At 45.7% G+C, this 27,603-nt stretch overlaps 1 protein-coding gene across 1 annotated transcript in view; it reads left to right on the top strand.

The window, feature by feature from the left end:
• The first annotated feature begins 2,405 nt into the window (after positions 1–2,405).
• mRpL21 (mitochondrial ribosomal protein L21) overlaps positions 2,406–27,603 on the top strand; it is a 60,636-nt gene continuing 35,438 nt past the window's right edge. The window contains exon 1 of the mRNA XM_068354112.1: positions 2,406–2,649. Within this exon, the coding sequence (XP_068210213.1) occupies positions 2,583–2,649 (67 nt within the window). The 5' untranslated portion in view covers positions 2,406–2,582. The remainder of the gene's footprint in view (positions 2,650–27,603) is intronic.

The raw sequence follows: 27,603 nt of genomic DNA, 5'->3' as shown, positions 1-27,603 counted from the left end.
TCTTCACTTCCAAGTACAGCTTCCTTCATATCCAGTAAGCAGAAAAGAAGTCAACTTCAAGGTAAAGTAGCTGTTATTAATGTGTCACTATTACTAAAGTTTATTGTATCATAATATTGTAACTAATCTTTTTTCTCTCTCTCTCTTTCAAATGTTATACATACAGTACTACACAGTTGTTACCTGTACTTTACATGGAAGCTTACTTCTGTAAGTACTGTATATGATATTTATAAAATGATAGCTACTTGTATGTACCTTTTCATATTTATTATATGTATAGGGAACTCATAAGCAAATCTTTAGAGCCAAAATCCAGCCTCCATTGAAAATATACATACAGTTGGTATCTTAGGAACAATTTAATTGCATATGCCAAGTTATTACTGCTATACAGTATATAGATATATATGCAACAGAGTAAAAGACAGGTGAATACATACAAAGCAATGAAGTTAAACCTTAACTATCGTTCATAGTTCTATAACATCAAATACAAGCAAGCATCCTATTCTCAACTTCAGCCTCACATCCTCCCTCCTTACTTCTAACAGATCCGAAGTATCCAAGATGTTTGTTTGATTGTATGTAACACAACTATTTTTTTTTTTTTTTGTCTATGGTTAAGGTGTATTCACAATTATATGATATAATTGAGTTACATAAAACCAAATAAAAATCAAAGGAGAGTAATGAGATTGGTAATGATATGTAAGAGTATTTTTAAGACCTTGTGTAATACTGTAATGTCTTTTTTGTCCTTTCTTTTAAGGTCTGTTCTTTTTTTTATGGTTATAAAATTACGAATAAATACCCATTACAGTATTACGGTACTGTTTTATGGGATTTCAGTGCCTTCCCACAAATTTTAAGGTCTGACTGTAACAAAAAATAATTCCCCTAAAGGGAGTTGGTGTCATTAGTGCACCTTACTTGATCCACTTTAGGCATTACTTGAGGCTTTTTCCAGTGTCCCTTTGGTAAAGCCAAGTACTGCTCTAGAACAATGCTGAACATGACAAATCAATAAATTTTCAGAGGTGACTGGATGTAGCTAAACATGTTCCACTGACATGCATTGTGACTGGCCACCATCATCTCACAGCTAATTCATGTAAACATAAAATGATGATAAAGCAGATTATAGGTAATTATGATAGACGCATATACTTTGCTTGCACTGCACATCCATGTAGATTACCGTTTGCCAGAACAGGGGAACAGTTAGATAATATATGTGCGACTGAAGTGATTCACGACAGAGTAGAGTGGCAGCCAATCACGATGCTTGTAGATAGTTTGTCAATTTTTTTTTCTTTTTTACTGCACCTCCGTCGCAACCCTGAATTGAAAACTTGCAACTTCCTTCAAGTCATGAAAAGTTAATTTGATCATCTATATAACTGTCATTGGTGAAGAAATACAGTCGCTGCTCTAGGCTGCTTATTACATACAGTTTTACTAGCTACTGGTAGGAATGAGATGGTCCTGGCTGGTAGTTATAGACTGCAGACTGATTATCAGTTTATTTGTCTCTCCCCGCCATAGGGGACTGGCACGTGCCGGCATAAGGCGTAGTGTAGGCATTACTTAGTGGTCTGTGGAGTAGATCCATTCCTTCAGCCTCAAACTGCACTGATTTTATATCATTCTATTTTATCTCCTTTGTCGATATATTCTATCTTATTGTCCAACCTCTTCCGACAATTACCCTATTGTGTAAATCTTGCCATATACCTTAGATGCACTGAGGCGCTGAATTGTAAACAGATACCAGCTATTCAGAAATTCAGTCCATAAATCCAACATTATCTCTCAATGCTTAAAAGAAATCAGGATAGAAGTATGCATAGTTTTTGTGCAAAGGTGGGCACTTTTTAATATTAAAATTTCCGTAGTATTTTTTTGTTCCATTTATATTTTTCAAGTCAGTCGTTGAGAAATGTTTACAAATGTTAATTTTGTTTTTACTTTTATTTTATGAGCCAAATTTTTTAAAGCGAACCATACATTTAAGATCATATATACAACACAAAATATATTTTTACAAGCAAAAACAATATGGCCTATATAAGGTCTATTGTTTTAGTTACCCAAACACCTGTCCTGTATTCCTATTTTTTCATACTTCTGTTTTCTGTGTAATTGCTTACTATTATGTGAACTGTATTTATTGTAGTCTTGTCAACAGCAACTTTTTAAAATGGTGCTATTACTCTGCCACTGTTTCAAGAAAATATAAAACAATACAAGATATATTTTCCCAAGTAAAATTAATATAATTTTTTATACATATAAAACTGTTGCTTTAGTTACCCATATAACTGGCCTGTATTCCTATTTTCATACCTACGTTTTCTATGTAATTGCTTACTATTACGTGAACCGTATTTATCGTAGTTTTGAGACTAGAAGTTGACTCTCTTGTTGTGCATTCGGCACTCGGCAAGTTGTCATGGTGCATTTGGGTAGTTAACATACTTAAGTTAACACATTAAACGCCAATTGCTCTCATACGAAGCCACAACGGGTTCAACATCACATACAAACCAAGTAAACTTTTCTTCACTACCATTTAAAAGATGTTTCGACCCATCGTTGGTCGTCTTTGTAGAGCCTCCTTTGGGTTGCAGAGAAGTCTGCAAAATGGTAAGTGAATGGGTACTCTGTGTTTGTAGAATGACAGTCCAAACTAGGGTAACCTTATACCTGTACACCCAGTTTTCAATGGAAATAAACCATTACAATAATTATACTGTCGAGTTTAATAAAATTCCGGTAGCTAATATTTACAAGCTTGCTCCGGTAAACTGAGTTTTTATTTATTTATTTTTTTTTTATCTTTTTCTCCTGATTTTATTTTACGTTACCAGAAATTTTGTTTTTCAAATTGAGGTTTTGCGGAGCTTTTGTATATTAGCGGCGAGTTCCTCCCGCGTCCATTGAAAATGGACATCAGCTAACCTAAGCTTGCCTCCCTAATATAACCTACGAGCCGTGTTCTTACCTATCACACTACTCTCCTAAGGGGGGGGGGGGGATTAGGGTAATTTTGTATTGTATTACAGGGTGAGATTTTGAACAGAAAATGTTTTCCTATAGTAAATAACGTGATTTAACCGAGTTTGATGTTCATTTCAATCGGAAACATACAGATCAACCAATTCGGCTAACTTTAAGTTGCAAGGTGTCACTTCTCTTACGAATGTACTGCGAACGATAACATTAGCAACGTTACCAATAATACACAGTGTTACCAACGTTGACGTATGGTACCAACGGCACGCTGACATTACTAACGATAGTAATGATAGATATTTCCATACATACAGGTATTTTAAATAATTTCTCCCTATATTTTTTACTCAATATATAAAAAGTATAAAAAGGGCACAGAACCTAACAAACCCACCTAACCTAGCCTAGTAGTATGACAGGTCACAAAATAATATTTGATCTACATCGGACGTTGGCAGCACTGGTTACTGTATTTTTTCATGACACAATCTTTGCAACGGCGCCTCCAAAGTTTATCCAGATTATTATTATTATTATTATTATTATTATTATTAAATGCTAAGCTACAACCCTAGTTGGAAAAGCAGGATGCTATAAGCCCAGGGGCCCCAACAGGGAAAATAGCTGTTTTGTATTTTCCTCCGGATATTATAATTTCAAGAAGGTAATGTATAGAGAAGAAAAAGCTTGTTTTACGTTTATATATCGATTCCCTAGTATGTTTTCCCCACCCAAAACCCCGAGTTCCCACTGGGGGTCCCCCATTATCGGAGGATATAGATGTATATATATTTCTGAAACTATTCATTTGCGACGGGAACGAGTGTCATTTTCGAAGAGAGCGTAATTTTTTCTATAAGAAAAAGTAGTTGTTTTCCTAGGTTACATTGCCCTGTAATACACTACAATGAAATCGGGATTAGAATGTAGTTTGTTGGGACAAGTGATATCTTTCTTATTACTAGCCAAATCGTTATTCCTTATGGGGAAAATATGTTCTTTACCATGATCCGATATACCTTAATATGAAGTTATTTTATCATTTTAAAGGTATAATTTAGAGTGCTGCCCATAGTTTTTTTTTTTTTTTTTGTAGGGGAGCGTCTTATGAAGGGCATCCTAGGGCTTGCCCCCGTCTAGGCCTTGTGACTTGGGAACTATTAGGTCAGGTTAGGTGGATTTATGGTGTTTATATGATAGCGACAGTGTTTGGGGGATCGCAGGGGACCGTTAGTCCCTCCTGTTAGGTCATTAGAAAGCATTTACAAATTTAGTGAATTCATTATTTCATTCTGTTAAACTAACCGTGAAAAATTCGATGAGTGATGATTTTTACTCAATTTTCTGGTGATCACGACCGTCTTAGTATGTAGTTTGTTGGGACAATTATTTAGAAAACTAGTGAATACTATTTCATTCTGTGGTCATTCCCTTGATAAAAGAGCCGAATTTGGACATTTTTTACTCGATTTTCTGGCTGTTCTAGGCCTGTCCCAACAAACTGCAAAGGCCCCCACCCCAGTTTTGCTAGATCAAATGTCTTAACCTAAGGTACCCCTTTCTAACCTTACCTTTGGTCACATGTCGTCGCCTTTTGACCCGATGCCGGTAATATTTCGATTGAAGCCCACCCAGCCGTTACTGCTTGCCAGTACATAGGAATATGTATGTTTTTCTTTATTTGGAGTGAAGCAAGCGCACAGTCTTTCGATAGTCCTTAATGGTTTTTGCTCTGCTGTGCATGAGGGAAGCGAAAAAAAGAAAAACTTCAAGCTCCTATGTACTGGCAAGCGGTAATGGCGCGGGGTGGGACTTTATCGAAATATTACCCCAATTACCTCCGCAAAGAATAGTTATCAGGTATGTCCCTCCATTCTACTGACTACCCTAACTTACAAAGAATTTTCTTAAAATGTGAATAGCATTGGCATTTTCCAAGTCAATTGTTGGGGTCTTGGAATGTACTGGTGAATTACATTGTGCTCGCTATTGTCGAACCCTTGTGGGATATTCTCTTGTTTTCTCATGAGGTAATCATTACCTAACATTTTCAACTATTTCAAACTTCCAAAATGTTTTTGTTGAATTACCCGGATATTTTCACATTTTTCCCATTTCATATGATACGCGCTTCAGTTAGTAGGTATGCGTTATGCCATGAGGACATTGCAGTTGAGAGTTCAAACTATTGGTAAAATTATAGAACACGGAACTACATTTCCAATAGAAAAAAATAACTTCTTACAGTTAATATTGTGCTTTCAACAAAATTTACCTTTATTTCTACTGTAAGTAAACTGTTTGCCCTTTATCCCCACCCCCCTTTTCCAATGGACACAGGTGGAAACATGGGACTTTGGATGGGTGAAAACCGGAAAAAACTTGATTATTTATCACTTTTGAGTTGTAAAAGACCACAGAACCTAACAAACCCGCCTGACCTAGTCTAGTAGTTCCCAGGTCACAGTCGGCGTCAATGACCTTAGATGTCAGGATGCCAGAAAACTTTCAATCAATCAATCAATCCCAGGTCACAGACCTAACCGTGGGGCAAGCCTCTTACTCCCCTTCTCAGGTTATAGACTTGTCCGGAGCAAGCCCCCCCCCCCCCCCCCCCTCCCCCCGACTCCATTCCAAGGTCACAGACCTACCCAGGTCATAAACTCTTAAAAGTAAATCACAAATAATTCATTACCTTATGACTGGCACGTACGTCTTTTTTATTCTTGGCAATCTTCACTGTCTAAATACAATAGAAAATGTGTTGGTCTTCCTTAATAGATAATTCGGAATCGCACTTCTTTTACGAACAGGAGCAGATACATGTGATTTTCAATATTAAACTTACCCGATAATCATGTAGCTGTCAACTCCGTTGCCCGACAGAATTCTACGGAGGGATACGCCAGCTATCACAATACTAGAAGGGGGTGTATTTACCAGCGCCACCTGTGGCCAGGTACTCAAGTACTTCTTGTTGACACCTCCTCAATTATTCCTCTGTCGTGCTTCCGGCAAGACGTTCTGGGATACGCTTATGTTCTTGGAGTATTTTCACGATTTTGGTGAAGTATTTCTCTTTGATTTCGGCTGTCGCTTTACTGGAAACTTCTATATTAGCTTAGTTAGCTTTTGGAATTAATTTGATTAATTATGGTGACGAGAGAGTTTGAACTCTCGTTCACCTTTCAATGGCCGACCCTTCCCTTAGACGGAAGTGTTGGTGTCTAAGAGAGTATAGACTCTCTTTCTTAATTTTGCTTAACGAAAGTTATAGATTTATTTTATATCTCTCCGCCTCTTATAGGCCTCTTCGATTAACTTCCTTTTATTATAAACTCATTAAAATTAATTTTTATATTTGTTTATATTCGACCTTCCTAATAGTAGGCGGTCTTTTACCGAAGTTAATAAACTTTGAGCCCGTCATTTCGGTTTTACCTGTTAACATATTATGCTATTTCCGCCACAGAGTTTGAAAGATTTTCTTTGACAGTCTCGTACTGTTTTCAAAGTTGAACTAACGTTTTGTTTTGTCTCTGCAGTTGTTGACGTTCAGAACGTTCAACTTGCACTCTATCGTTACGATAGAGAAAGAATGTTCACGGTTTCACGTTGCAGTAAGAGTAACCGTGTCTAGCGTTTTGTTCATTCTTTCTTTACTTAATGGTTTTGATCCTAATAAAGGAACTTTTCAGTTTTTTCCTTTAACAATAATATGTTTTAACGATATATATGTTTGGGCTCTTCTCTCAGGTTCTAAGTCGAGAGAGAGAGAGAGAGAGATAGAGACGGAGGGAGAAAGAGGATAAACGTTTCATTCAAGCCTGCCAGGCGTACGAGTAACGTCGTTATCGTTTTTGCTCTTCTCCCTAGTCTCTTTAGGGGAAGAAACTAAACGTTTCTAGAGTGATCTAGTGTTTAGTCTCTTTCCAACCACTGAATTATCTTTCATTAGATTTTTCTGTTACATTGTAATTCTGTTTTCGCAATTACTAACTTTGAGAAAGGATAGAATTGCGTATTTCAGGTACTGTACAAACCACTTAAAGTTTCGAGTTCAGTGAAATAAGTGCAAACAGAAATCAAAGTGATAAGTGATTAGTGCGTGAGGGTACTTTTGTGCGCGCCAGTCGTCCTCCCAGTCCGGGACCTCTTGCAAGCTCCCAAGCCCAGGGGAGAAGCAATGTCGAAGGGCATAAGGGTTCAGCAGGCCTTGATCGGCGCACAGAAGTATTCTCGGTGGTTGTGGGCGTGTCTTACCGAGACCGTCACTCCCACCCGCAGACGATTGAGCCCTTATTTTGCTCGTCTGCAGAAGAGATTAGGGGAGAAAATAAAGGCAGAGTAACGCTGGTCTCAGGTCTCAAGACCTCTTAAACGTTAAGTCCAGACCTATGCCAGACGTACGAAGTTAAAGTTCACAACCCGAATGCAGTCATTGGGTTAGCTCTGACTCTCCTCAGTCATCAGTTGATTACACTCCGCCTAAGAGGAGTAAGGTTCTGCCACAACAGATCTCTGCTGTTAAGGCTTTACCTCAGCAGAACTTAGTGTCTGCCGACCCCAAGTTAACTCTACTGCAGTCCATACAGTCACAACTTTCGGTCTTGATGCGTGAGTGTCGGGCTGAGAGTGTTGCGCCTCCGCCTCCGCCTACACTCCCCCCCGCCTATGATCGCTCCGCCTGATCACAGTACCTCCTGCCAGGCGTACGATGTTGTGAACTCTACTACAGTCCATGCAAGCACAGCTTTCGGACTTGATGCGTGAGTGTCGGGCTGAGAGTGTTGCGCCTCCGCCTACACTCCCCCCCGCCTATGATCGCTCCGCCTGATCACAGTACCACCTGCCAGGCGTACGATGTTGTGAACTCTACTACAGTCCATGCAAGCACAGCTTTCGGACTTGATGCGTGAGTGTCGGGCTGAGAGTGTTGCTCCTCCGCCTCCGCCTACACTCCCTCCACCTACACTCGCTCCGCCGGATCGCAGTACCATCTGCCAGGCGTACGATGTTGTGGACTCTACTACAGTCCATGCAAGCACAGCTTTCGGACTTGATGCGTGAGTGTCGGGCTGAGAGTGTTGCTCCTCCGCCTCCGCCTACACTCCCTCCACCTACATTCGCTCCGCCTGATCGCAGTACCACCTGCCAGCAGTTCCACCTGCCAGGCGTACGATGTTGAGCCACGTGCTGAGTTTGCTGTTCCCTGTGGTGTTCAGCCTCCGCCTTCCTTAAGGCAACCTTTACATTGGGATCAGGAGGATTATACCTCTCTTCCTCCGCCTCCACTTGCTGCTCCACCAGTGATGCAACACTCGGTTGAGGTACAACAACCTCTCCCGTCCATGAGTCAGTCTCCTCAGCTCTCGCTGCAGCGAGCTCAACCCTCCACAAGGCAAGCACCACAACACCTTAGCCTTGCGCCTCAGGAGCCTCAGCTTGCGAGACATTTACCTTGTTCTGCGCAGCCTCTTCCTCATCGCCCTCCGCTCACACCACAGGAACTGGAACTTGCTACTCCGCTTCCGCCAACCGCTCAGCAAGCGCACCCTTGGGTTCAACCACTCATGCTAGGAGTCAGCCTCCTCCACCCATGCGCCTTCCTTCTGCTTGTCTTTTATTCAGCCTTTGCAGACTGAGCCTCAGGTGTTCCCTCATCGGAGTCTTGAAGAGGAAACCACAACTATTGTTGTTCCAGCTCGTTCTGACTCTGCTGTTCAGCATACCTTACCTCCATTTTCATACCATGGTTTAAACCCCATGCAAGCATGCATAAAGCACTCTAGCACTGGTCATGGAATTTCTGAGAAATGTTAAACGCCATGCACACGCTCTGCTTTCCTTACAGCAGGCTCTGCTTACAGCAGGCTCTGCTTACTACATGCTCAGCATACAGCATGCTCTGCATTCAGCATGCTCTGCATACAACATGCTCTGCATACAGCATGCTCTGCATTCAGCATGCTCTGCATACAACATGCTCTACATACAGCATGCTCTGCATACAGCATACTCTGCATACATCATGCTCTGCATACCTTACCGCATGCTTCTCAACACATCTTGGGTTGTTGCCAACTCACTAGACTGTCAAGCAGTTTCATAACGTTGCCTTCTAGTCTGCTGCTTTTGCACCAGTGAACCCTCACTCAGAGAACTTAGCTTTTCTAGGATAAGGTCCCTGTAGATGAGAAAGTTCTTTTCTCCCTCCTTCTGATATTCCCTTGAGGACTCTGTCATTTGGAGGGAGCCTTTAGCTGCATAACCTCTTATGGACTTTTATTTAAGCATAACATGCTTACAGGGAAGGTAATGGTTCCACTTCAGCCGCTAATCCCGTCTGTTACCACACCTGCTCCCATAGACCTTGAGCTGTGTTGCATGACATGCAGTCCAAGCTTAGTCCTTGTTACAGGATTTTTTGTTTACGGAGTCAATGTGTCACGGGGAAGACGTTCAACAACCAACAGAAGGGACTTGTTGTGACGCAGTGCGGCAACCTCAGCAACCCGTTAAGGAGTTGTCTGTACGACCCAGACAGTCTAGACAGATTCGGGTTGTCACTGTACTTCCTCGCTTGCCCATGATTGACAGTTTACAGACTGTGCAGCAGTATCATGATCTTGTGTCCGGCTCCGTCAGACGACTGGCTTTTAAGAGCTCCCACAAGTCGTCGCTGTCTGGAGATTTTCAAATGGACTATGGATCTGACCAAGGAACTGGACCTCCTGGTCAATTTTGAGGAGTCTCAGCTCGTTCCATCCCAGACCATTGTCTCCTTGGGTATGGATCTTCAGAGTCGAGCTTTTCGGACTTGTCTGTCGGCCCCAAGGATCTTCCAAGCCCTAGAATGCATCCAGAGCATGCTGAGAAGGAACCGATGCTTAGTCAGGCAGTGGATGAGTCTAACAGGGACACTTTCATCGCTGGCCCTGTTCATCGAGTTAGGGAGACTCCACCTCCGCCCCCTTCAGTATCATCTAGCTGCTCACTGGATAAAGGACATGACGCTAGAGACGGGCTCAGTTCCTGTTTCCGAAGAGATGAGGTCTACTCTAACGTGGTGGAAGAACAGCATTCTTCTCAAGGAAGGTCTACCATTGGCTGTTCAGACCCCCGACCACCGTCTCTTCTCGGACGCATCGGACACGGGCTGGGGTGCGACACTGGACGGACAGGAATGCTCGGGAACATGGAATCAGGAGCAAAGGACACTTCACATCTATTGCAAGGAGTTGTTGGCAGTTCATCTGGCCTTGATAAACTTCAAGTCCCTCCAGCTTAACAAGGTGGTGGAGGTGAACTCCGACTACACCACAGCCTTGGCTTACATCTCCAAGCAGGGAGGGACTCATTCGAGGAAGTTGTTCGAGATCGCAAGGGACCTCCTCATTTGGTCAAAAGATCGAAAGCTCACGCTGGTAACGAGGCTCATTCAGGGCGATATGAATGTCATGGCAGATCGCCTCAGCCGGAAGGGTCAGGTCTTCCCCACAGAGTGGACCCTTCACAAGAATGTTTGCAGCAGACTTTGGGCCCTGTGGGGTCAGCCAACCATAGATCTATTCGCTACCTCGATGACCAAGAGGCTCCTCTTGTATTGTTCTCCGATTCCAGACCCAGCAGCAGTTCGCGTGGATGCCTTTCTGCTGGATTGGTCCCATCTCGACCTGTATGCATTCCCGCCGTTCAAGATTGTCAACAGGGTACTTCAGAAGTTCGCCTCTCACAAAGGGACACGGCTACGTTGGTTGCTCCCCTCTGGCCCGCGAGAGAATGGATCACCGAGGTACTGCAATGACTGGTCGACGTCCCCAGGACTCTTCCTCCTAGAGTGGACCTTCTGCGTCAACCTCACGTAAAGAAGGTTCACCCAAACCTCCACGCTCTTCGTCTGACTGCCTTCAGACTATCGAAAGACTCTCAAGAGCTAGAGGCTTTTCGAAGGAGGCAGCCAGAGCGATTGCCAGAGCAAGGACGACATCCACTCTCAGAGTCTATCAGTCTTAATGGGAAGTCTTCCGAAGCTGGTGCAAGGCCAATGCAGTTTCCTCAACCAGTACCACTGTAACCCAGATTGCTGACTTCCTGTTACATCTAAGGAACGTAAGATCCCTATCAGCTCCTACGATCAAGGGTTACAGAAGTATGTTGGCAGCGGTTTTCCGCCACAGAGGCTTGGATCTTTCCTCCAACAAAGATCTACAGGACCTCCTTAGGTCTTTTGAGACCTCAAAGGAACGTCGGTTGTCCACTCCAGGCTGGAATCTAGACGTGGTCCTAAGGTTCCTAATGTCATCAGGATTTGAACCGCTCCAATCAGCCTCTTTTAAGGACCTCACATTAAAACTCTTTTCCTCGTGTGCTTAGCAACAGGTAAAAGAGTAAGTGAGATCCACGCCTTCAGCAGGAACATAGGTTTCACATCTGAAACGGCTACATGTTCCTTGCAGCTCGGTTTTTTGGCTAAAAAACGAGCTTCCTTCCCGTCCTTGGCCTAAGTCGTTCGAGATCCCAAGCCTGTCCAACATGGTGGGGAACGAACTGGAGAGAGTACTTTGCCCAGTTAGAGCTCTTAAGTACTATCTAAGAAGGTCAAAACCATTACGAGGACAATCAGAAGCCTTATGGTGTGCTATCAAGAAGCCTTCTCTACCAATGTCTAAGAACTCAGTTTCTTACTACATCAGGCTTCTGATTAGAGAAGCAAATTCTCATCTGAAGGAAGAAGACCTTGCTTTGCTGAAGGTAAGGACACATGAAGTGAGAGCTGTGGCTACTTCAGTGGCCTTCAAACAGAACCGTTCTCTGCAGAGTGTTATGGATGCAACCTATTGGAGAAGCAAGTCAGTGTTCGCATCATTCTATCTCAAAGATGTCCAGTCTCTTTACGAGTACTGCTACACCCTGGGTCCATTCGTAGCAACGAATGCAGTAGTAGGCGAGGGCTCAGCCACTACATTCCCATAATCCCATAACTTATTAACCTTTCTCTTGAATACTTTTTATGGGTTGTACGGTCGGCTAAGAAGCCTTCCACATCCTTGTTGATTTGGCGGGTGGTCAATTCTTTCTTGAGAAGCGCCAAGGTTAAAGGTTGTGATGAGGTCCTTTAGTATGGGTTGCAGCCCTGTATACTTTAGCACCTTTGAGTTGATTCAGCCTCCCAAGAGGAACGCTGCGCTCAGTAAGGAAGACGATCTTATTAAAGGCAGAGTAACGGTTCAAGTCGACTTCCTTACCAGGTACTTATTATTTCATTGTTATTGTGGATAACTGATTATATGAAATACGGGATACTTAGCTATCCTTTAGTCTTGTACACTGGTTTTTCACCCACCCCCCTGGGTGTGAATCAGCTACATGATTATCGGGTAAGTTTAATATTGAAAAATGTTATTTTTATTAATAAAATAAATTTTTGAATATACTTACCCGATAATCATGATTTAATCGACCCTCCCTTCCTCCCCATAGAGAACCAGTGGACCGAGGAATAATTGAGGAGGTGTCAACAAGAAGTACTTGAGTACCTGGCCACAGGTGGCGCTGGTAAATACACCCCCTTCTAGTATTGTGATAGCTGGCGTATCCCTCCATAGAATTCTGTCGGGCAACGGAGTTGACAGCTACATGATTATCGGGTAAGTATATTCAAAAATTTATTTTATTAATAAAAATAACATTTTTAAAGCATAAACAAAAGAGTAAAATTAATATTTCAAGGGAATAGAATGTCAATATTTTGTTCAGTTTTTTGTGGATTTATTCCCCGAAAATAATTTTTAGAGAAGAACAGGTTAGTTTTACCATTTTGAATTCGCCTGTTAATTTTCCCCACCCAAAACCCCGTTCGCACTGGGTGGCCACCATTACCTTACGATATATAAGGGTACATCTTATTAACCATTTATTTGTGACGGAAATAGATAATTTGGGTAAATATATGATGTTTTAATTTCTAGCCAAATACATGAACCATATATTTTTCCTACTTGTTATCTTGTGTTTTATGCATTTTTTACCATGATTATTGGGGCAAACCACCCATTCATGAGTGTTTGGACCCCCTTATATGATGATAAATTTGGAGGACCCCAGTGGGAAACCGGGATTTTTTGGGTGGGTAAATGTCACAAATGAGTGATTTGCACCAATAATAATGGACAGAAATGCAAAATAAGCACAAGGTAACGAGTTGGAAATACAGTACTGTATGTATATACTGTATGGTTCAATGTAAGTGGCAGAAAACAGGCAAAAACGTGATTTATTACTTTTGAGATTTGTAAAAGGGTACAGGACATAACAAACCCACCTAACCTAACCTAGTAGTTCCCAGGTCATAAACCCTAGGTGGGGGGCTCCAAGCCCCTTGGACCCCCCCCCCCCCTTCCTAGCGGTCATACAACCCCTAGCCGAGGGGCACAAACTAAAAGTAAATCACGAATAAATCCTTACATTATGATAAAGTACATCACAAATAAATCCTATATTATGGAAAAGTAAATTGCAAATAATTTTTTTTTTTTTGTTTTGGCAATCCTTACAGAAGCTTTGCAGTAGAAATGTGCTGGTCTTCCCAGAAAATTAAGTCAGAATCGGACCTTTGAGGCATTATATCGCGGTTATTTTTTAATTTCACGTGAGTAACAATAGCTTTACTCTGAACGGAGAGCATTTCCATTAAAATCAATTCCCGACATAAATGAAATTACACTATGCAAGTATTTCGAAATAGGTGTACTTTCCATAAGTTCCCTCTTGAAGATATTTTTATGTGATGGTGGTTAAGTTAAAACTGAAGGGGAAGGTAAAAAAAAAATGGCTGTTGTAAAAAACATCCGGGAACTTGGGAAGAAGTACTAGTAAGTTGTTAATTATTTAAAAAAAACCACCTGACAAATACGTCATTGTAAATGCACAGAAAGCTCCCCAAACCATGGTAAAAATGCACAATAAGTCCCCTTCTGTCTCTCAGATGTAAGTAATGAACTTAGAGTTAGAGATAGACTTCACATTTTAATAGACCGATACGTAAGTTGTTATGCCCCAGCACCCATTAAACGTATAGAGAAAAATATCAAACTAGCCAGCACTTTTCCATTTCTTATAGCGAATTCCAGTTTCGCTAGAAATTGAAATATCATATATTTACCGATAACTTTCGAAGAAAACGGGTGTTTTTTTTTCTATATAAAACCTCATACCTTTAGTAGTAAAGCTTTTGCCGTGTTTTTCTATAATGATACCGATCTATTTGGGTAGTCTTGTCATTATTATAACTCCATTTACCAGATATTGTCATATGTTTAATTGTCAAAGGATTCAGTATGTTTATAAAGGTAAATGGAAATACAAATGGTAGTGTGTAGGTAGATGGGTCACTAAATTCTCAGTCAATATACTCACCTATTTCGCTAAAATGCATTGTGCAGCATGTACTTATTGTAAGAGCTAAAGAGCAAGGATATATTTTTTAATTGCAAAAGAAGCGAGTCATAGCTGAGCAAAGACCATTAAGTGAATTTTTAGTGTTCCTTCAATAAAGAAACTCATGATTAAGTGTTGTTGATGACAGACATGGCTAATAAGAACTCATTTTCTATGTGAGTGGCAAGCCTGGTGACCCAATGATCTGTACTCTATCCGTGTTTTATTAGTGCTAGTGATATTGTGCTAATTTTCTTTTAAATGGCCAGACCCATAGGCATCATAGTTCATCTTGAGGAAAGATGGGGTTACAGGGGACAAAACCCCTAAGGAGAAGGAGGTAACCCCCCACCCCCCATCTAGGCTAGGTTAGGTAGGTTGGGTTAAGTTTTCACATAAACTTATTTTTAGGGTTAGAGATGATTTAACTCTAGCACCTCATTTCTTAGCCTCCTCTTTCCGAGAGGAAAATATTAATCATCCCATAGAGAGTTGGGAATTCTGGGAAGACTCCAGCATTCCACTTGCTGAAGAACTTACTATTGGTTACAAGAATTCCAACTAAGACTTTTCAAGACCTGCTTATGTAGAGTTGTACCAGCTTCTTTGAGAGGGTATCGACAGGTTGAAAGCACCGTGCCTGTATCTAGTCCCCTTCTCGCCTTATCTCCATTTCTGGAAGAAATTAGTAATGCTCACCAGCTAACTGCCAATTTCCGGCATTTATCTTGACTCGGAAGATCTTTTAGTACAGTACAGTATATTAATAATTGTCTGTTTTAAACATCTGACTTACCTGGTAGTTATATATATAGCTTAGTCCTTGACGTCATGGCAGAAATTTCAAAACTCGCGGCAATCGCCAATTGGGTAGCCAGGTGTACCACCAGTGTGCCCTCTACCCAGGTACCTGGAACCATTCCAATTACTGTATTCTTCAGATCTTCCCTGCCGCTTCACCGGTGACATCGTTGGAATTTCGCTCGCTGTAGCTTGTGTTAATTGCAGTTATTTTGGTGATGTACAATTTGGCTTTGGTTTTCGCTCGTTTGGATTTGTTTTTGGATTTTTCTTGGACCCGATTAGATTTTGTTGTTTTGACCCTTGCTTGTATGATCCCTCTTTAAAAATTTTCATAATGTCTGACACGTCTTCAAGTGTTAGGTGTGTGAGATGTAAGACCCGGCTTGCTAAAGCCTCTGTTGATCCCTACTCTATTTGTGTGAAATGTAGAGGTAAAGTGTGTGAGTTGGTTGATTGTTGTGATGAGTGTGTTATTTTGTCTGAGAGTGAGTGGTTGGAGTATGACCGCTACACTCGTAAGCTTGAGAGGGATAGGATCAGGAGAAGTAAGAGTTTATCTCTTTCTTCTAGGGATTGTTCCCCTCCCAGTGTCAACGAACCTATTGATCCTTCCCCTGTTGTGGTAGTTCCAGATCCCACTACTGTTAAACCTAATGAACCAACTCTAAAGGACATGATGGTGGTCATTCAATCTCTGGGTGAGAGAGTGAAATCGCTCGCAGCGGAGAGGACTAAATTATGGTCCGATGTCAAGGAATTAAAGAGTGCAAGTGTCAGTGCTAAAGGTTCAGTGAAATTAATCCATGCAGTGGAGGGTGCGTCTGCTCGGACCTGTCGTTCCCCTACCCATAGACCTCTTCCAAGCTCCCCAACCCCTGGGAGAAGGAATGTCGACAGGCAAAAGGAAGCGAGAGGCGTTAGCGCCCGAGCAGTCGTCCCCTGGAGCGTTCCTGTTGACGTTTCCCAGGATGCTCGCCCTCGCCATGGGAAAGGCGAGGTAAAAGTGTTTTCGTCCTCATCGGATGACGCAGCGCCCAGACGGGACTGGCGTCTTGTATCTAGACCTCTGAAGAGGAAGATTGCTGCTGTTGAGCAGCGTCGTGTTATGACGCCTCAGACTCCAGGTTGCAGCCATTGGAGCAGTCCGGAGCGTTTTCCTTCCTGCTCCAAGGAGTGTTCTCTTGCCAAGCGCCCTTCTACGTCAGTAGGAGATAGAAGGAAGTCGGAAGCTGTCAGGCATCCATCCTCATCGGTTGGAAGACAGTTATCGGAGGCTGGCATGACCTCTGTGCTTGCTCCTCCTCCTCCTTCGGATTGGTACTCGTCCCCTGAACAGTCTGCTCTTTCCTTGAGCGACGTGGAGGAAGCAGCGTCTCCTGATTGGCCACAACAGCAAGTGGATCTGAACCTAAGTGTACTGCAAGATATGCAGCAGAAACTCTCCTCCCTCATGAAAGTCTATCAGCCTGTAAACAAGAAGAGAGCTGCCCACCAAGACACCGAGCGTCAGGAATCTTCACGCCTTGACGCTAAGTGTCAGGAAGTTAAGCGTCGAGAAGAGGAACGTCATGCCAAACGTCGAGTAACTGGCAGTCATGACGCCGAGCGTCTATGAGTTGGACGTCGGGACGCCGTGCGTAAAAACCTTGGTCGTTATGAAACCGAACGTCGAGATCGTGAACGTCTGGTTCCGAGCGTCAAGTGTTGGAACACCGTGACGCCAGGTGTCGTGATATTGGACGCCATGACGCCAGAAGTCAGGACAATAAGAGACCTGTCAGAAGAACGGAACGACGACTGTCACCTTTCCCCTAATTATCCCTTAGAGGAAGTCTCGGAAGGAGAAGACCCAAAGAACCAGCATTCATCGGTGAATTTAAAGAAACTCGTGAAAGTTTTTTCTGAAGAGTTTCCTGATTATTTTATTCCTGCTGCTCCTCGTTTCTCGCCTTCAAAGTTTACTCTAGGGAAGGCGTCAAAGGAATCGCTTTTTATGAAAATGGTGATGTCTCGCTCATCTAAGAGAGCCTTAAGGATGATGGGGGACTGGATGCAATCGAAGAAGGACCAGGGAAAACTGTTTTTTCTTTTCCTCCTGCCAGGTTAGCATCCAGATCTAGCGTTTGGTACGAGACTGGAGAAGCTCTCGGCTTGGGAGTTCGTGCCTCTGCCCAAGGGGACTTCTCGAGTCTGGTGGACGCCCCTCGTCGGACAGCCATGAGGACCAAAGTGTTTTAGTCAACGTCGGAGTTGGATCACCTCCTCAAAGGCATTTTCAGAGCTTTCGAGGTGTTTAATTTCCTCGACTTGACTCTAGGAGCCTTGGGGAAAAAGGTGTATGCTTTGAAGGATGTGGACACAGAAGGCCTCGTCCACATTATGTCTTGCTTGGACAAAGCCTTAAGAGATGGGTCCAACGAGTTAGCGGCCTTTTTCTTGGCGGGTGTCCTTAAGAAAAGAGCCCAAATGTGTGCTTTTTCTGGCAAATGGGGTTACGCCCATACAGAAGTCGGAATTACTATACGCACCTCTTTCTTCGTCCCTGTTTCCTCAAGAGCTGGTCAGAGAAGTCTTCTCCGCTTTAGCCCAAAAGGCCACACAGGATTTGGTGTCTAAGACAGCAAGGAATGTTTTACCTACATCCTTCTCAAGCCGCAAACCAAAGGAGGGAACACCATCCCATCAGTTTTCTCAGCCCTTTCGAGGGAAAACATTCAGCAGGGGTAGTAGCAGACCCGAGGGAAGGAGAGCGAAGAGGAGAGGCTCGAAACCAGGGCGAAGCAGGGTCTGACTGCTTTCGCCTTCAGACAGCAGTAGGAGCCAGGCTAACCAACTTCTGGCAAGTATTGGAGAGGAGAGGAGCAGACCTTTGGTCCGTACAGTTGCTCAAGGAGGGATACAAAATCCCTATCATAGGAAAACCTCCTTTAGTAGTGACTCCCATAGATCTCTCGGCCAGATACAGAGAGGAATCAAAGATACAGGCGATGCAACATCAAATGTCCCTCTTATTAGAGGAGGCAATAGAGAGGGTGCGAGATTTACGGTCACCAGGATTTTACAACCGCTTGTTCCTGATTCCCAAGAACTCGTGGGGATGGAGACCAGTCCTAGATGTAAGTGCACTCAACGTCTTCGTTCAGAAGACGAAGTTCACTATGGAGACAACGAAATCAGTCCTAGCAGCTGTCAGAAAGGACGACTGGATGATCTCTTTAGACCTCCAGGATGCGTATTTTCACATCCTCATCCATCCGAACTTCAGGAAATTCTTGAGGTTCATGTACAAGGAGTAAGTTTTCCAGTTTCGGCCTTAGCACCGCACCTCAAATCTTTATGAAGTTAATGTCAAATGTAGTGGGAATGCTGCATTCAAGAGGTATCAGAGCCTCTCTGTATCTGGATGACTGGCTACTCAGAGCTCATTCCTACGATCGCTGCCTGGAGGATCTGCAGATGACGTTGAAGTTATCAGAAGAACTGGGTCTTCTGGTAAACAGAGTCAAGTCTCGACTGACACCATCCCAAGAGATTCTGTATTTGGGGATGGAGATTCGGAGTCGAGTTTTTCGGACTTTTCCATCTGCCTCAAGGACGGAGCAAGACCTTGTGAAGCTTCAATGCTTTCTAGAGAAGCGAAAGTGTTCTGTGAGGGATTGGATGAGTCTTCTGGGAACCCTTTCCTCGTTGGAGTAGTTTGTCTCCCTGGGAAGACTGAATCTTCGCCCTCTTCAGTTCCACCTCAATCTACATTTGGGACTGGGAAAGGAGCTGGAGACAAAATGCATCCCTATTTCAGAATCCACAAAGCGATGCCTTCAGTGGTGGAACGACCCCGTCAAACTTCAAGAGGGTCTTTCTCTGGAACAGAGGAACCCAGACCTTGTGTTGTGTTCCGACCCCTCGGACTCGGGGTGGGGAGCAACACTGGGAAAGTTGGAGATCTCGGGTTCCTGGACAAAAGATCAGGAGATCCTCCACATAAACCAGAAGGAGCTGTTGGCAGTCCTGTTAGCCCTCAAAGGCTTCGAAGGGTCAGTCCTGAATAGAGTGGTACAGGTCAATTCAGACAAAACTATAGCGTTGGCCAACATAGCCAAACAAGGCGGAACCCACTCAAGGTCCCTTTACGAGACTGCGAGAGAACTCCTTTATTGGACTAGAGAAAAGAACGTAACCCTAGTAACAAGATTTATTTAAGGGGAAAGAAACGTGATGGCAGGCAGTCTCAGCAGAAGAGGTCAACTCCTGTCTACAGAATGGACGCTTCATCAGGAAGTCTGTAAGAGCCTGTGGCAGACTTAGGGTCGTCCTTATATATACCTGCTCGCAACCACGAAGACGAAGAGACTGGAGACTTAATGTTCCCCAGTGCCAGATCCCAAAGCAGCTCACATCGACGCTTTCCTCATGGACTGGTCCCACCTGGACGTGTACGTGTTTCCTCCATTCAAGTTTGAGCACAAAGTGATGCAAAATTTTGTGTCGCACGAGGAAACCACAATGACTCCAGTGGCCCCCTTTTGGCCCACAAGAGAGTGGTTCACAGAAGTACTGGAATGGATGGTGGACACACCGAGAAGCCTCCCATTGAGAGTAGATCTACTCAAACAACCCCACTTGGAAAGGTACCATCAAAACCTCCATGCTCTACATCTAACTGCCTTCAGACTATCGAAAAACTCACGAGAGCTAGAGGTTTTTCGAAGGAGGCAGCTAGGGCGGTTGCGAGAGCAAGGAGGTCTTACACCATCAAGGTTTACCAATCCAAGTTTAGAGAATGGTGCAGAGTCAACTCTATTTCCTCTTCCAGTACCTCTTTGACTCAGATTGCTGACTTCCTTCTATACCTTAGAAGGAAGCGTAACTTTTCGACCTCAACCGTCAAGGGATACAGGAGCATGTTAGCAGCTGTCTTCAGGCATAGGAATTTGGACCTGTCCAATTATAAAGATCTCCAGGACCTTCTCAAATCCTTTGAAATGACTAAGGAACGACATCAGGAATTGCCAGCTTGGAATCTGGACATACTCTTGAATTTCCTAATGAATAACAAGTTTGAGCCTTTACATTTAGCCTCATTTAAGGACCTCACCATGAAGTCTCTTTTTGGTCAGTTTGGCTACAGCAAAAAGGGTCAGTGAGATTCATGCCTTCAACAAAAATGTAGGCTTCAGAGATAACAAGGCTATCTGCTCCTTACAGCTAGGTTTTCTTGCTAAGAACAAACGCCCTTCACAACCCTGGCCCAAGGCTTTTGAGATTCCAAAACTTTCGGATTTGGTTGGAGAGGAATCAGAGAAGGTCCTGTGTCCAGTAAGAGCCCTGAAGTTCTACCTGGAAAGAACAAAGAATTTATGGGGTAAGTCTGAAGCACTTTGGTGCTCAGTGAAGAGACCTTAGCTACAGATGTCTAAGAATGCACTATCCTTTTTCATCAGGCTCTTAATAAGGGAGGCTCATTCACATTGTATTGAGGCAAACCTCAAGCTTTTGAAGGTCAAGGCACATGAAGTTAGAGCTGTGGCAACGTCTGTAGCCTTCAAGCAGAATAGGTCTTTGCTAAGCATTATGGACACGACATTCAGGAGGAGTAAATCTGTGTTCGCCTCACACTATTCGAAATGTGTCCAGACTCTCTATGAGGACTACTACACCCTGGGACCATTCCCGTAACCTAATACCCTTTTTCTTCCCTTGGAACCATCGTATTTTTATGGTTGTTTGTGGAGATTGGACGCAGTCTTCCACAATCATTGATTTTAGTCAGGTGGTCAGTTTGTTCCTTGGGAGCGCCCGGAACAAGGGTATAGGAAGAGGTTCTGTCACATAGAGGTTAAACACCGGTTTGACAGCTCCTAGAGGTCTTCAGCCCCCTGGGTGGATCGCTGGATCTCTTAAGGAATGCGGACATAATGAGGCAGGAATTCATTGAAGTTGGTTTCCTTAACAGGTACGAACCCTTAAGCTTGTTTATTAACTCTTAGGTAAATTCCAACAATGTTGGCTGTCTCTGACCCTCCACCAAAGGTGTCACTCAGCTATATATATAACTACCAGGTAAGTCAGAAGTTTAAAAATGATTTGTTCCAACACAAATACTTACCTCGAACTACTTTCTTAGGAGTTACCTGTAATCTCCTCTCTACCGACCAGAGTTTTGTGTAGTATACCCTATACCCGTTTTCTATGGAGGGTTAACCCGGGAGTGAGAGAACGTGCCCCGAGGGTAACCTTTGAGCTAGGTCGAGGTCCGCTTGGGTCCCGTAAGCCAGTAAGTTCTCTGGTCGCGACGTGATACCATACTCTCACGTCGCTCTCGTCTCTCTCGACCCTTTGTGTCCGCCTCGTGTGTCCCGCGTGGTTACCGTGTGGTATCTTTGTGCTTATCCCTTGTGTTCTTGTGTGTTCACTATCCTTCCTTGTGCTTCCCAAGTGTATCCCTTTGATTCCCTTCGTTCCTGTGCCTTGTGGTTGTGTGCTATGGAGCAGATCCGCCGTTGTCCTGGGCCTAGAGCCGGAAAGTCGTGTGGAGCGTTCCTTTCCAAGCCCGAAGTAGACCCTCACTCCCTTTGCTCTTCCTGTAAGGGCAGGATGTGCTCGCCATCGGATACGTGTGTTAGTTGAAGTGAGATACAGTGGGTGCGTTACGGCACTAAGAAGAAGTCGTCGAAACGTTCGCTCAGGAAATCTAGCATCTCTTCGCCGTTACTGTCACCCAGTGGATGGTCCGACGGGGCTTCGGTCTCGACTTCCCCTACCCTGAGTAGGGGACGAGGTAAGTCCGTTGCGGGGAAAGAGCCGAGGGTTCTTCCCCAGGAGTCTAATGTGTGTGAAGTGGGGGTTGCTGGGGCTTCTCAGGCTAGTGGGGGGCCTGGTAGTGCTGTGTCGGGGGGTTCTTGAGACTCTGCCCTTGTGCTTGGGGGGCACGTTTCCTCCGACGACCCCTTGTGGTGTAGTAGTGTTGTGCCTGTTTCTTCGCCTGCTTCGTGGGCCTGTGTTTCTGGTTCTTCAGCAGCTGGCGACGCCCAGGGTAAGTTAGACTCCACGGTAAGTGAGTCCTTCGGGTGGAAGCTCCCTAAAACGCCAGGTAGGTCCCCAATGCGGATGGAAGAGGGCCTGGATACCTGGTTCCCTAGTGTAGGGCGTCAACCCTCTTTTCCAGCTCCTCTGACAGCGGTTCCAGAAACCTTCCTGGAACCCTCTACCTCTGGTACGCAGCAAGTGGCGAAGCCCTCCGTAGCCCCCGCTTCTGCCCGTCGTGCGGGTGGTACAGTTTCGTCGGGCTCTTCGGATGGTGGGGCTTCGTTCTCTTCAGAAGAGGAAACCAGGAGGAGACATCGGCGCCGGAGGGAGCGGTCCAGGAGCAGGCGTTCCCGCTCAAGATCCCGTTCGAGGTTCAGCAGGAGGAGGTCCCGCTCTCCACGGAGGAAGTACAGGAGGAGTAGGTCCCCCGATGGTGATTGGGTCTTCGTTCCCTGTAAGTCTGAATTGCAGCGTTCCCCGGACCGGCAGTCCAGGGATTTCTCGCCACGTAGGTCATCCTCCAGACGAAGATATGACCCTCGCAGGGAGAAATGTGAGAAGGCCGCTTCAGGCAGGCGTAAGGCCGCGAAGCTTCCGGTTCACCCCGCCCAGCGGGGGGAACCGTGTTTCCTTACGGGCAGCCTGGCCGAATCAGCACAACTGGGTCGGCCCTCGGACTTTAAGGAACGGTTCCCTCCGTCGGGTCAGCCCACGGGATCCGCGTCCTCGTCCCCCAGAGAGAATAAACGAACGGTAGTCCTCGCCGGCACGGCGATGCCAGTTCTGACCCCCGAACCTGGTGCGGAGGTTTCCGCCGGGGAAGACCGGTACCACCGCAGGGGAGTGCCTGTTATTCCAGAACCGAAGCGCCCGGTGGGAGTGCCCGGTGACCCGGCTCCTCGGGATCAGGCCGAAGGTTCTGCGGACGGTAGAGAAGGTTCCCCAACCGAGGACTCGGCCTATCGGAAGGTTATAGGCCTGATTCGAAGGCATCATAGAATTGAAGAACCGGTTACAACCGATGAGGACTACTGGAGGTCCAGCCTGACCCGCTTGATGCAGGCACCCGTCCAACAAAAAACCTCCCTGGCCCTGCCTGTGGCCTGAGATCTCGTCCTGGGACGGGCTCATGTCGATGAGTTGTGGCAGGCAATGCCGAAGCTCCCAAAATGCAGAGCTCTTCGAAGTTGCTCCAAGGGCTCAAGACACAGAGTAGGGTTTATGTGCCACAGGGACAACGACCGGGAGCCTGCCCTCGACGCTCTGGGACAGGGTGCCACGGAGGACAGAGCCTCTTCAGCCCCGATTTGTTTTTCGCAGTCGATGGCTGCGATGAGGGAGGAGATGTCGAAAGACTTGGTTCACGTCTCCTCTTGGTTGGACTGGTGGGCTTCCACACTGGTAGGTGTTCAAGCCACATATGACTTGACGGACCCGGAACAGCAAAGCCTCCTGAGGGAACTTATCATCTCCGGGGGCAAGACCCTGAAGTTCCTCACGTATCAGTCCCTTGCCCTGTCACCGAATTGGGTTCTTCGCAAAAGGGACACTATTCTGGCGAAGCTTTCCCGGAAGGTCCCAGACAGGGAGGCGAGGGCCATGAGGAGCCTTCCTGTGTGGGGTGACTCCTTGTTCCCCTTGAAAGAGCTAGAAGAGATCATGGAAAAGGTGGCTAAACGAAAAGAAGTGAACGCTCCCAGGCCTTAACCGGTAAGGAGGCCCCCCTACAAGAGATCAGCATCAGACGGTCCCTCTACTTCTCAGGCCCCGCCTAACCTGACGAGGAGAGAAGCCCCTTCTTCCTCGTGGGCTTCAGCACCTCAGCCCCCCCCCCGTAGAGGAGCTCCAGCAGCGTCAGCCTCGTTTAGAATAGGGTATTCCGCCTCCAGGAGAGGCCGTTCAGGCCGCTCCTCCAGGAGGAGGTAGAGTGGGAGGCCCCGTACTCCTGCCCAAGCCTCAGGTTGGGGGATGCCTCAGACTACATTGGCAAGCATGGAAGGCTCACGGAGCAGAGCCCTGGACAGTATCCGTACTGAAGGAGGGGTACAGGCTACCGTTCTTGACGGAACCCCCGCCTTTACTTCCGGCCAGCCTGTCAGAGTGGCTGGCACCCAAGGACCCGTTGAAGAGGGCGGCTCTTCAAGAAGAGGTGTCCACGATGTTGGAAAAGGGCGCCATGGAGGAGATCCTGCACCCAGGGCCAGGTTTCTACAGCTGCCTGTTCCTGGTAGAAAAGGCGACAGGGGGGTGGAGACCGGTGATAGACCTGTCAGCTCTCAACAAGTTTGTGCGAAAGACAGATTTCAAAATGGACACTCCGAAGTCAGTCTTGCTGTCCTTGAGGGAGAAAGACTACATGATGACCATAGACCTCAAGGACGCATACTTCCAAATCCCGGTCCATCCCTCAAGTCGGAAGTTTCTCCGGGTGAAATGGGGTACCCAGATCCTGCAATTCAAGACCCTCTGCTTCGGGTTGTCGACAGCTCCCCAGGTATTCACGAGAGTCTTCACGACAGTCTCGGTGTGGGCTCACGAGCGGGGCATTTGCCTCATCCGGTACCTGGACGACTGGTTGCTTCTTTCCTCCTCAGAGGATGTTTTGAAGGAGCAGGGTATAAAACTTTTTAAGTTTTGCAAGGGTCTGGGTATCATGATCAACCCAGAAAAATCGAACCTATCTCCCTCCACCAGAATGACCTATTTGGGGATGACACTGGATTCCCTACTAGTGAAAGCTTTTCCGTCAGAGGAGCGGGTAAGCAATCTTATGAAGATCCTTCTTCCTTTTCTGTCAGGACAACCCAGGAGGGCGAAGGACTGGCAAAGGCTAATAGGTCATCTGGTGTCATTGGAGAAACTGGTTCCCCAGGGGAGACTCAGACTCAGGGCCCTCCAATGGAACCTGAAGAACTTCTGGAACCAACTGGACTCGCCCCAGAAATTAATTCCAGTCCTGCCAAACACAATACCCTCCCTGGAATGGTGGCATTGCCGGTCGAACTCGCTCAAGGGGATGCCCTTCGCGACCGAACCTCCCGAGTTGCTCCTATTCACAGACGCCTCCAACCAGGGATGGGGAGCCCATCTCCTAAACGGGACAGCGAGAGGAACCTGGATGGACGGGGAGAAAGACCTACACATCAATGTCCTAGAGTTGAAGGCAGTCCAGAAAGCTTGCCTGCACTTCATCGATCTACTAAGGGGAAACACTGTGGCGTTGATGTGCGACAACGCCACAGTGGTCGCGTACATAAAGAAGCAGGGAGGCTTAAAATCAAGGGAGTTGTGCGATCTCGCCCTAGAGATCCTAGATTGGGCGGAAGCGAACCAGATAGTGTTATTGGCAAGGTTCATCCCCAGGAAAAAGAACGTCCTAGCCGACGGTCTCAGCAGGATGGGTCAGATAGTAGGAACAGAATGGTCCCTCCTCCCAGAAGTATCCAGGCTCATCATTCAACGGTGGGGTTCCCCGGTGATGGACCTCTTTGCAACCAAGCTGAACGCACAACTCCCCGTGTATTGTTCTCCTGTCCCAGACCCAAAGGCAGCCTTGGAGGATGCCTTTCAGCACAAGTGGGACAACCTAGACGTGTACGCTTTTCCCCCCTTCACGTTGATCAGGCAAGTGCTCAACAGATTAAGGGCTGCCCGGAACTTAAGGATGACTTTGGTACGCCCTGGTGGCCGGAGAGAGAGTGGTTCGCAGACCTAAAAGACCTGACGAGCCATCCTCCGTGGCCACTCCCCGACAGGTCAGATCTTCTACAACAGCCACACTTTCTCAGGTTCCACGACAACCCACAGTCTCTACGCCTTCACGCCTGGAGACTATCGAGCGCCTCCTGAAGAAGGAAGGATATTCGTCAGGAACGGCTAAGAGGATGTCGCGATACCTTAGAAGGTCATCGGCAGCGGTCTACCAAGCGAAGTGGGCCTCTTTCACGAAGTGGTGCACTTCGAAGCGCATAAAACCCCTCAAAGACTCGGTCCCAGATATCGCAGACTTTCTAGTATATCTCAAGGACGAGATAGGGATGTCAATCCCAGCTATAAAAGGAGTACGAGCAGCCTTGGGTCAAGTCTTCCTTCTGAAGGGCATCGACCTGGGCTCCTCTAGACACATCTCTATGCTGGTCAGGAGTTTTGAACAGTCCTGCCCCCCTCAAACTGTTAGGGTTCCTCAGTGGGACTTAGCTAGGGTCCTGTAGATGTTACGTAGCCCCCCGTTCGAACCAATGAAGGATATTGTAGACAGGGATCTCACTCTCAAGACAGTCTTTTTGTTGGCCTTGGCCTCTGCGAAAAGGGTAGGTGAGATCCATGGGCTGTCTTATGACGTCTCTCATTCGAAGGGGTGGAAAGAGATCTCTTTCAAGTTCGTCCCTTCGTTTGTGGCGAAAACCCAGAACCCAGCAGTCTGGGATCCTAAATTCGAGGGGTTCTCTCTGCCAGCTATTCCTAGGACTGGGAATCCTGATGATTTGAGGTTATGCCCTGTCCGTGCCATTAGAAAAATCTTTGAGAGGATTGCACATCTCCGGCCAGGCATCAAGAGCCTTTTCGTCTCCACAGGTGTTACAAAGAAGCAGGTATCGAAGAATACCATATCCTTTTGGTTGAGACAAGTTATTGCCAGGGCCTACAAGGAGGAGGGACTAGCCTTGCCAGGTACTCCCAAGCCCCATGACATCAGAGGTCTGAGCACTTCCTTAGCCTTTGAGAAGAACATGGCTGTGGGCCAGATCCTTCGAGCGGGCACCTGATCGAACCAGTCGACCTTTACTGCCCATTACCTCAAGGATTACTCAAGAAGGTCTTTAGACGGGTTCTCCATTGGGGCAGTCATCTCTGCGCTCCAAGTGATTTAACGGTGAAGCCCCAGGCACAATCGTGGATAGCAAAACCAGGAGACACAGGTTTGTTCCTTTTCACCCTAATCCCCGTTTCCTATCCCTATCGGAGATAACCACACTTATGTAACCATTGAAGAACACGTCTCTGCAACTTTGTTACTGGACTCAGCATCAGAAGAATTTTTCAAAAGGTGAGTACTTAGACACTAACGTGAGCTCTTTGTGTAGTTTACCCTACCGTTCGTTTTCCCAGTTTGGTTTTTTTTTAGAACCTAGTTCATATCTAGGCTTCTTGGCGTCCGCTTGCTGGGTCTGAAGGTCAGGAAGTCACTCCCACCTCCTAAAGTGTAAGTCTCCTAAGAAAGTAGTTCGAGGTAAGTATTTGTGTTGGAACAAATAAAAAATTTTAAGTAATTTTTATTTTTCCTAACATACTTACCGAGAACTACTTTCGGGTAAT

Source organism: Palaemon carinicauda, chromosome 30, assembly GCF_036898095.1.
Source record: "Palaemon carinicauda isolate YSFRI2023 chromosome 30, ASM3689809v2, whole genome shotgun sequence".
Taxonomy (NCBI): Eukaryota; Metazoa; Arthropoda; class Malacostraca; order Decapoda; family Palaemonidae; genus Palaemon; species Palaemon carinicauda.
This window is presented reverse-complemented; position numbering and strand designations above follow the sequence as displayed.